At 35.3% G+C, this 11,038-nt stretch overlaps 3 protein-coding genes across 3 annotated transcripts; all 3 read left to right on the plus strand.

The window, feature by feature from the left end:
- Nucleotides 1-1,103: 1,103 nt before the first annotated feature.
- Nucleotides 1,104-1,649, plus strand: LOC141820642 (putative glutaredoxin-C14). The gene has a single exon (XM_074707998.1). It carries the CDS (start codon nucleotides 1,147-1,149, stop codon nucleotides 1,462-1,464), a length of 318 nt encoding a protein of 105 aa, XP_074564099.1. The 5' UTR covers nucleotides 1,104-1,146; the 3' UTR covers nucleotides 1,465-1,649.
- Nucleotides 1,650-4,346: 2,697 nt separating this feature from the next.
- LOC141820752 (putative chromatin-remodeling complex ATPase chain) lies at nucleotides 4,347-4,918 on the plus strand. The gene is made up of 2 exons (XM_074708117.1): nucleotides 4,347-4,614; nucleotides 4,710-4,918. The coding sequence occupies exons 1-2, from the start codon at nucleotides 4,347-4,349 to the stop codon at nucleotides 4,916-4,918; spliced, it is 477 nt and encodes a 158-aa protein (XP_074564218.1).
- Nucleotides 4,919-5,647: 729 nt separating this feature from the next.
- Nucleotides 5,648-10,554, plus strand: LOC141820717 (putative nucleolar protein 5-2). The gene is made up of 10 exons (XM_074708085.1): nucleotides 5,648-5,723; nucleotides 6,009-6,101; nucleotides 6,232-6,273; nucleotides 6,522-6,701; nucleotides 6,776-6,940; nucleotides 7,252-7,452; nucleotides 7,535-7,831; nucleotides 9,350-9,550; nucleotides 9,632-9,766; nucleotides 9,929-10,554. Exons 2-10 carry the CDS (start codon nucleotides 6,024-6,026, stop codon nucleotides 10,358-10,360), a joined length of 1,731 nt encoding a protein of 576 aa, XP_074564186.1. The 5' UTR covers nucleotides 5,648-5,723; nucleotides 6,009-6,023; the 3' UTR covers nucleotides 10,361-10,554.
- Nucleotides 10,555-11,038: the final 484 nt, after the last annotated feature.

Here is an 11,038-nt window from a genome sequence, read left to right on the forward strand (position 1 = left end):
TCTGTCAATCATCATATAAATCAATTCTTTCGATTAAAGGTGCATCTTTATTTTATTTTATTTTTATTTTAGTCAGAAGAGAACATTGAATCTCACCTCACGTCAAGCACAAACTTACTGGAAGTAAACTTTAAATTAATCAAGAATTTTAAGATTGAGATTCTTAATCACGCTTACCTTTTTAAAAAAAAAATGGAATTTATAAAATTATAAAAATGTTAAATATTATTAAAACATAAAATAACCAATTATATTAATCAATTAATCCCAAATTAAAATGCCCTCACTTTGATGGATTGAAAGACCCCTCCCAAAATAAACTTTGATGCAACAATAAAATTATTGAGCAATGATATGCAACATGAAAAAAATGCAGCATGAAATCAATATGATACTTTGATATGCAGCATAAATGTGGAATCCATAGCCATGGAGTTGAGTGTGTATGTCATGTTAGTTTCATGCTGCATATCATTTCTTAAAATTATTATTATGTGAATTATATTGTTCATTCGCTTTCATCATCGTGCGTGCTTTGTTCTCCCACTAGCTAGAAGTCACTCGAGCCGTGGTATATATATATATATTTATTTATTTGGCTCCGAAAAAGGTTACCATCAGCCACTCAGCAAAAGCTTGGATTCAAAACTTATCAGGGACAGAAAGCATCAGCTTATAATCCAGCTGCCATCAGAATCTTTGCATATATATGAAAGTGGATTGGGTTGGGGCGACACACCAAAGTAAACTCTACATTATCCACATTTACCTTAAATGTTTGTTTAATTTGTTTGTGTATAAATTTAAAAGTGAATTTACACATAATAAATTTATATAAAACATTCTGATTTAGTTGTATTCAATATTCATTTAAAATCCCATTATATTTGATGATAGCAAAACAACTGTTCTACAGTCTGTTTCATAGCAATAATGAGGGGAACACAAAGCATTTTGGTCATTCGACAAAAAAGCACATTCCTTTCCTTTTCCTTCTTCTTATCATCATCATCCATAGCATTTGCATTAATCCGCCGGTACTGTCTCTTCCCAGCAGCTATATAAGCACACCTCACGTTGCAGAGCTCAAACCACCAGCTAGCAACGCTCCGATCTTCTTCGTCTGCTCGGCGGGGATATATATATATGGACAGAGTGCTGCGGTTGTCGTCGCAGAAGGCGGTGGTGATCTTCAGCGTCAGCTCCTGCTGCATGTGCCACACGGTGAAGCGGCTGTTCATGGAGCTGGGGGTGGACGCGGCGGTCCACGAGCTGGACCAGGACCCCAAGGGCAGGGACATGGAGCGCGCGCTCGCCAAGATGCTCGCCCCCGGCCGCACCCCGCCCGTGCCGGCCGTCTTCATCGGCGGCAACCTCGTCGGGCCCACCGACAAGGTCATGTCCCTCCACCTGGGCGGCAAACTCGTGCCGCTACTACGCGACGCCGGCGCGCTCTGGCTCTGACCGCGAAGAACGAAAAAGATCGATTACAGTATTAATTAATACGCTAGTGAATATGGCGATAAGTGTGATCACTCAGTTAATGTGAGTAAGAGTTCTTGTTTTGGCCTTTAAGACACCGCTCGAAGTGTACATTGCATTGGCAATGAGATACTCAAACGAACGCTATCATCTTTCTCTGTGTGTCTAATTCACTTCTCTATTGATCAGTCGTAGATTTGTACATTCTTGTTGTTCATGGCATCAGTCCTGCAAAAGCTGAAAAGAACACAAGAAAGGAGCCAAGAGATTTACATCTGAACAGATTAATTAATTGATTATTATACGGAATATCAACAATTTTTTTGAGCTGTATGCATGCATTTTAAAGATATTAAATTAATTAAGCAAGAATATTCTGGAGTGCCTGCCTTATTACTGATTTAAAACTATTTAATTTGCTGATATTATTCCCTGACCAAACCGTAAGCTTGAAGAGGGAAACACAAGGAATTCCGCTTTTTCTTTTCTTTTTTTGTAAGTTGTGTATATATTCCACCACATCCAAATCTTTGTTGGCCAGTGAATCTCTAGTTTTTATTTATTTAGTAAATCATCCGCCTACAAAATGTTTGGTAATTGCAATTTTTTTTTAATTTGTAGTTTTAAAAAATTAAATAAAATCATTAGATTTAAAAAAATATTTGCCTTTTCAAATTTCAAAAATATTTTTTTAAATAAAAAATATTTTGGTTCTACCCTGAGCCTATGGCCAATAAATATCATAAAAATATTTTTATTTCAGTTAAAACTTTTACATTTAAGTAAACTTGCTAATAATGTTTTTATCATATTGTTCAAAATATTGCTGAACTTGTTTTACTTTATTATGTAATAGCTTTAACTAAAAGGGCTATAATAATATTGAATTAAAGTTATTTTTAAAATAAAATTAGAACTCTTGGACTAGATTCTAACTCTTGGAATCTGATTGATTAGTTTAATTTACTAGGTTTTTAACTGGTGCATGTAATCGTATATATCTAGGTGTTTTTTGGCTCTTGCATTTATGCAGAACTTGTTTTGTGTAGATAACGTTTTTTTTTTTCCTGTCCTTTCACGACTTATCTTGCTTCATTGGAGCGTAACCGCACCTCGTTTATGTTGGCATGAGTGATCTTGTTTTATCTCAAGGATGATGGATTTTTTTTTCTTTTTGGGTCACACGGAGTGTTTACTCGACTTTTTTTCAGGAAAAATTTGAAATTGGGAAGCGTGAAAGAGACAGATTAAGAGAGATGCAGCGGATGAAAAAAAAAAGATTCAAGAGATGCTTGATGATCAGAATGCTAATATTAATTCTGACATGGTAATTGTTCTTAAATAACTAAGATAGTTAATGCACGCTAGCTATTCATTGTTATCTACTACATCTTGATATAGCATTGCTTGACTTTTGACCAACTCCATGGCATGATTGATGAAGAGTGAATGAGTGTTTCCTGAATTGTAAGCCTGACATTGTACCATGAATGAAATGAATGAACTTAGAAATGCTGATAGCAATTTAAAAGGTTTACCAAACTCTATTTGGAATATAACCATGGTAAAAACCATAAACCATTGAAGAAATTTGAAATGTGTTATGACTTTCAAGGTGATTGTAGTTCAGGTACCAAGTTATGGTTTGAAAAAAAAAAATCAGTTGCCGGTAATATATAATTTACAATGGCATTGTTTCCATAGTTTCTATCTTGCAATTATGTTTTAATGTCTCTATGAAAAAATTGGAAACTGACATTGTCTGTTAAAGTGATTGTAGGTAGGGTACCAAGTCGAGTTTAGAAAAATAAGTTGCTGGTGATATTGTTTTTTTTTTTTTTTGCTAAATGAGATGCTATTATTTTCATAACACAATCTTGCAATTTAATTTGAATGTCTATATTACATGCTTAGTTGCCAAAGTTGACTGCATCATTTCTGGATTATTTGCTATTCAAACCACTCAAAGTTTCCATGATAGTGTTTTTTTCCTTTTTTATTCATATGTATGGAAATTAATTTGACTTACTGCTGCTGATTCTATCTTTTACAAAATCAACATAAGCAACTTGACTACATGAAACATCATCCAAACATGCTAAAGAGGACAAGGCCGTTTGAAGTACTTGCTGCAACAGACTGAGATCTTTGCTCATTTTGCAAAGGGTGCTCAATCTGCATCAGAAAAGAAGCCAAGAGGACGTAGGTTGCTAGTGTTATTGTCCATGCTTGTTATTTGTGTGCTGAACCAAAATATTATGAAGTTTTGAAATTCTTAATGACAAGGTCGTGGAAGTGAAGTAGAAGGAACACATTCTTTCTTTGTTAACCAATTTAGGTTATCTTCCTTTTGCTATACTACATTGATTGGATTTGTATCATCTTCAATTACTTGCTATTCACACTACAATATAATTTTGATTTTTTTTATTTGTATCAGCACTTGCATCTAGTTTTTCCTTCCTACCTTGTTTGCCTTGGATTGCTGATTTGGATGATTCCATAGCATTGTGGTTCATATTAGCTTTATTGCCTTGTTAAATCGTTAATTTAGACCCAAGCAATTTCAAGTTGGCTACTTTCTCTTGTTTAGCAATTGTTTGCTTTCTGATAAGTTTGTTCTTGATTCTTCCAGTTTGTTCATATTGCTACTACATGCAAAGGCTGCTATTCTCACTTTTAACCTATTAGAAACTCAATGTAGAAACTTGATATTTCTAATCCTTTTTGTTTTCATATCATGTTCGTCATAATTTAGCTGTGTTTGTCCCAACTTGTTTCACATAGCTGCCTAATATTGCTTGCAGTCAAAAATAAAATATTAGTGTTTTATCAATCTAATACCTGTATGTGTTGTAATTTAGATGACTAGACTATTGGACATATTGGAAGATTATCTGCTATATCGTGGGTACCAATATTGCCGGATTGATGGGAATACTGGAGGAGATGAACGGGATGCTTCAATTGAAGCCTTTAATCAACCTGGAAGCCAAAAGTTAATGATTTCAGAATTATTCGACATGTCTATAATGCAGTATGCTATCGAGGAGAAAGTGATAGAAAGGGCATACAAAAAGCTTGCACTTGATGCCTTAGTTATTCAACAAGGAAGATTAGCAGAACAGAAAAGTAAGTTTCCTTCAAAGAACTTACTGCCTGCTGTTCAAGCAATCCGTCCAGTATCCATTTCTTTTGTTTCTAATCTATAAGCTTCCTTGAAGCAGCTGTTAACAAAGATGAGCTTCTACAAATGGTTAGATTTGGTGCTGAAATGGTCTTTAGCTCCAAGGACAGCACAATTACTGATGAGGACATTGATCGTATCATAGCTAAAGGAGAAGAGACGACTGCAGAACTTGATGCAAAAATGAAAAAGTTTACAGAGGATGCGATAAAGTTTAAGATGGATAACAGTATGTTGATTCCTTCCTGATAGCAATTCTTGGATATTTTCCTTATGATTAGACCTTTATCATTTTTTATTCTCGTACACTTGTTATAAAATCTATTCTTATGCAATGAAGATTGTATTTAATATTTATATTTTAATAAAATATTAAATGTGCAATGCATATTTGACAATGCATTTTAGCTATTTAAATAAATATTTTAAAAATTTATTCAAAAGTAATTGATAGTCGAGACTTGCTCTGGTAAAAAATAACATATTTAGATATTTAATTAAAATCTGAATAAAAATGTTTCAAGGTTAAATATTTATGGATGATAGTAAGCATTCAAACAGTTAAAATTTATGTATTATTTTTTTCTTATATATATGTCTATATATTTGATATGTTAAATATTTATAACTCTCGTTGAGAATTTACATTATTATTATTTTATTTGGATAAATTTAGTTGAGTGCTAAAATATGCTATATATTTTTTTAAAAAAATTTGGCAATAAAAAAAGTTTGTTGTGTGAAGATTTTAGTTTATATAAAACAATATAGATTTTCTAAAGGATTTTAGATAATGCGGATCCGGTTTGATGCGTTTATCCAAATAGGATCCGAATTGCCCACCCTCTGTTCATCGACGATCAAGATTCCTCTAGCACATCTACCAACGGTCGGATTCCTTCTCGTCGCCGCAATGCACCCCTTCTGGTTTCTTTAAGAACCCTTCAAAACCCCTACGACGGTTCTCTTCTTGTTGCTCTCCTCGCCGCCTCCTCATCTCTGTCTCCATCGCCAGGGTTGACGGCGCACCCACGGGAAGCGAAGGTTGGAGAAGGTACGAAAGCCATCGTCTATCCCCCTTCCCTGCCTGGAATTTTTCCTTCTCCCATGTTCCGATCTCTGTTCGATCGAGATGCGTTGCCATTTCGGCTCTTTTTGACAACCCTGCTTGTTTTGCTATGCCCTAATCATTTTTTTTCAGTGGTTCTGGAACCTGAGCCTTTCTTCAACATGTTCTGTTTGGCTAAGATTTCATCTTGCTTATGGGATCCCTTTGTATTCGTTATTTTATTGTTTTGCTTTCTTGTTTGGTAATTGCTTTTTTGCTTTCGTGTTGTAGGTTGGTGCTGCTGCGATGTTGGTGTTGTTTGAAACCCCTGCGGGTTTTGCCCTGTTCAAGGTTTTGGATGAAGGGAAGCTGGACAAAGTCGAGGTATGGATAGACGTGTTTGGCGTTCCTATCTCGTCGTTGCAGATTTGACCTGGGAGAATGTTGATATGTCATGCTTTATCTCAAGTTATTAGTTTTGTTTACTTTATTCGTTTTCCATCTGCTATTTCAGGATTTATGGAAGGAGTTTACAAGTGCGGAGTCTGCTAGAAAGGTTACTTGACATGTTCTTATTTCTGCCGTTTTTCCTCCTGATTGTAAATGTTCATTACTGATTAGGTTGTTTCTGACTTTGTTTGAAATTACTATTGTGAAACAAATGATTCCACATTTCACCTAATTAACTAATTTCATTTTTAGGAAACTCCAGAGCAGCAGAAGCTGCCATATGACACTTGTTATTCAGTTCCTTTTTCTGTCGTCAATATGTTTTTTAAAAACATTCCCCCCTCTTTTTGTCAGATTGTGAAGCTGCAAGCTTTCAATAAATTTGAGAACACTTCAGATGCATTATCTGCTGCAACGTTATTGATTGATAGCAAGCCCAGCAAAGGCCTGAGGAAGTTTTTACGTGCTCACTGTGATGGTGAAACATTGGCCGTGGCTGATTCAAAACTTGGCAATGCAATAAAGGATAAGCTGGTTAGCTAGTTAATGTGCTTTATCATTGTCTGGTATGGTTATATGATCTGAGTTTTGCATTCTATGATCTACAGAAAATTGATTGTCTCCACAATAATGCTGTGATGGAGCTGATGAGGGGGCTTAGGAATCAGTTGACAGAACTCATAGCTGGGTTAGCTGTACAAGATTTAGCTCCAATGAGCTTAGGATTGTCCCACAGCTTATCCAGATACAAGCTAAAGTTCAGCCCTGATAAGGTTACTCCTTTGTAGTTTTGATTCAAAGTGGTTTGGATATGCTCGCAATTGCCTGTCTATATCAATTTCCTAACAAATATTTTGATGTTGAATATACTAACACCATATGGGAAACAAAAAAATCAGTTTTTGTACACATAATTTGATTCCACTTTTAGAAAATGACATTCTTGCTTCTCTTGGTGAGTCTAGTTCCACTGAGACCTATTTTATAAAGAAGGGGTTTTGGAAATTTGTGCATATATAATTTCACCTCTTATAAACTGAACTGCTCTTGTGATTATAAAAGATTTTCTTTTTGATTGTTTTAGGTTGATACAATGATCATTCAAGCCATTGGATTATTAGATGATTTAGACAAAGAGCTCAATACCTATGCCATGAGAGTTCGTGAATGGTATGGATGGCATTTTCCAGAGCTTGCTAAAATTGTGCAAGACAATATTCAGTATGCAAAAGTAGTTAAGCTGATGGGCAACCGCACAAATGCTGTTTCCCTTGATTTTTCTGAGGTAAAACATGAGCTCTCTAGCACAATTATTGGTGGAAATCGTGTTGTTTCCACTGCAAATAATTTGATGTCCATGCTAACAGATACTGTCTGAAGAGAATGAGGCAGAGCTTAAAGAAGCAGCAGTGATATCGATGGGAACTGAAGTTAGTGATCTAGACTTGTTAAACATTAAGGAACTCTGTGATCAGGTTCTAGCTCTTTCAGAGTATAGAGCTCAACTTTATGATTACCTGAAAAGTAGAATGAACACAATTGCACCTAATTTGACTGCTCTTGTTGGGGAGCTTGTTGGAGCACGTCTTATTGCTCATGGTGGTAGTTTACTGAATCTAGCAAAGCAACCTGGGAGCACAGTTCAGATTCTTGGTGCTGAAAAGGTATATCTTCTATTTTTTTGTCCTTGCCTCCAAAAGGGCTTTCCTTTCTGTCACCATAGATGTAAGAGAAAACAATGATGATCAGTATGAGTTTGGTGGCACTGTGCTATTCTTAATGGATAATTTTGTTAAACGCCTGTTTAATAAAAATATAGTTTCAAATGTTCCAGGTTACAATAGAATACTTCTCTCATTTATGTTTCTTTGGGTCCACAATGGTTGCTTTGAGTATAATTTGGTGGCAATAATCTTGTCTTATGCTGTATTGTTGGAATGTGATATTATTTTGTAGGAGATGCATTGTTACTTTTTGGTATATCTCCCAATGTTCTATTTGTAATATTTATCCTTTATTGCTGGTTTAATTCTGTATGTAGCTTATTTTGTTTACCATAACAATGAATTGGTTAAGACTATTCTTAGTTGCAAGTTAAGAAGTCCTATAAATACTTTGCTTATTCAAACTCAGAAGAACTTTTAATGTAGTTTCCCTTCCTAGAGACTTAATGTAGGGAACTAATTTTACTCCTTTGGGGTGAGTATATTGCACATGTTCCTCCCACCAGTCTTGCCTACGTCTGAATGGTACATATGTTCTGAGTTTTCTATTGTACATGAGCTAGAAATGAACTTGATTTTATAGCACTTAAATTATCTTGTGTTCCTTTCTTGGGTATCCTGCAATACCAGATATTTTTGCTAATTTATTGCTCTTAGATTTGTTGTTCTATAAAAACCGATGCATAAGCTACATATGTCATAGAGGTTTATGCAGTGAGGGATCACATCATGTTAACTCGGATCGATGAGGGCAATGTAGGTTAAACCATCACACACTTATTAACTACCAAATCAAGTCAGGGACCACATTATGTTAACACAGATGCATAAGGACAATGTAGGTTAAACTATCATACACTTGTTAAATACCAGCTCATGACACACATGTTAAATATCAAATCATGGCCAACTTAATATTGTTATGATTGAATCATCTTCACCAGATAAACATGCTAGATGCATATCCAATGAAATTATTATTTTTATGGACGTTGTCAATTGGTTGTCTTGTGTCATCTTTGTTTTTCGAACTTAGTAGATATCCCTCATGTATCCATGTCAACATTACACTGCACAAGTATGCACATAAAAAATGAGTCTGAGCAGTTGGATTCGTTTTGTGAGACCACTGGAAGAAGGCTTATGTATAATGGCTTCATAGGCGACAGGAGAGGATTTAAGTAGCATATGCTTTCTTCACACTACGCGCAACAGAGGCATAGTATCAGAGGACCAAAATAGAGTCAAAAAAATTTAAGCTAATGATCATTTTGGTCATCTGCATTAGATTGTTACAACTATCATTTCCATTTAATTGTGCAAGGACCATTAAGTGCATGGCTGTCTCCACTGTCATTATTGAAGGGACAAACTGGATCTGTTTTTGCATATAACTTTAAATTGGTCATTTCTATCTTTTTTATATCCGGTTAGTAATGGTTATTTGGTCACATGCAGGCTTTGTTTAGAGCTTTAAAGACCAAACATGCTACACCAAAGTATGGGCTTATTTTCCATGCATCATTAGTTGGTCAGGCAGCTCCAAAAATCAAAGGGAAAATATCTCGTTCTCTCGCTGCCAAGACTGCTTTGGCTATTAGGTATGATGCTCTGGGTGATGGTCAAGACAACAGTATGGGACTGGAAAATCGAGCTAAGGTAAAAATTATAACGGTTCTCATATCTTTTAGATACATATGGAGCATACATTGAAATATCATTGTTAAAATTATTGAATAGCTTGAAGCCCGCCTCCGTGTACTGGAGGGCAGAGAGTTGGGGCATTCTGCTGGCTCAACCAAAGGAAAGCCTAAGATTGAATTTTATGATAAAGATCGAAAGAAGGGTGCAGGGGCCTTGATTACTCCAGCAAAGGTATGAATGGTCTTGCTGCCTTCACTTCTGTCAATGTTTCTTTTTCATACTACACGTGATCTTTGCGTTTCATCTAGCTGTTTAGATAGGCCGTATATATATACATTGTGTGAAATGTGGGTTTTGAAACTGATCCTGCAAATCCTGTGCTTCTCTATGTAGACGTATAATACATCAGCTGATCTTGTGCTCGGACAAGCAACTGATACAACTATGAAGAAACCTGCTAGTGAACAGGAAGGAGCACTTATAAAGAAAAGGAAGCATGAGGAAATAGAACCAACTTCCACTGAGAAGTCAGCAAATGAAGTTCCTGCAGACCAGGATGAGGGGGAGAAGAAGAGAAAGAAGAAGAAAAAGATGGTCGAGGCAGATGGCAATAGCTTGCAAATTGCTGCGGAAGAGCAGGGTAAAAAGAAGAAGAAAAAGAAGGATGCAAAGCAGGAAGATGAGTTGCCGACCCCCCATCCACTGCCTGAAGAGGAACCCAGGAAAAAGGAAAAGAAGCGAAGGCAAGTTGAGGACGAGCAGGCACCGGACGATACGGCACACAAGAAAAAAGAAAAGAAGAAAAAGGAAAAAGGGGCACGGTAAACCTTTTTGTGTTTTGTTTGAAGCAGGGATGCCAAAATTCCATTGTTCTAGTACTAGGCTTACTGAAACTATGTAAATCGTTCCTTCTCTTGTATCTGCTATGTTGTCTTATCTATTTGCATTGGTCTTTGCGTCGTGATATACAAACTAGAACTATTGTTTTCTGAATGAGAACTTTTGATTCGAGCATTTTATGTTACTCCATTAAGATCTCTTATCTATGGAATGTGGTTTTAAGTTTAACAGATCGATTCATCATTCAAAGTTTTCACCAGTCCGGTTGAACAAAACTTGCAGCTGACTCTTCTTTGTAGATGGATTGTGTTTTTCACGTACATTTTTTTTGTGGCAATGTCTTGCAGATATAAAACTAGGTGAATGGTGGAGGAAGATAAAGACATGGAAAGATAACCCAGAGTTCATTTCATAGTCGCTCTTTATTTATATATATTTAAGGATTTATATTTTAAAATTTTATTAAAGTTAAAATACTTATTATAATTTTATTTTTAGTACTTTTATTTAAAATTGAAATGCCTATTTTACATTTTAAAATCACCACTTAAAATGTTTTTAATTTCATTAAACATGTTTAAAATATATTAAAAAAATATTATTATTTTAAAGAACTATTAAGCATTTTTAAAATTAAAATTTGGTATAACTGCTTAGTCCACA

The sequence above is a fragment of the Curcuma longa genome, unplaced genomic scaffold, assembly GCF_044706935.1.
Source record: "Curcuma longa cultivar G26 ecotype Majalengka, Jawa Barat unplaced genomic scaffold, ITB_CL_G26_1.1 utg509_np1212_2302976_RagTag, whole genome shotgun sequence".
NCBI classification, from domain to species: domain Eukaryota; kingdom Viridiplantae; phylum Streptophyta; class Magnoliopsida; order Zingiberales; family Zingiberaceae; genus Curcuma; species Curcuma longa.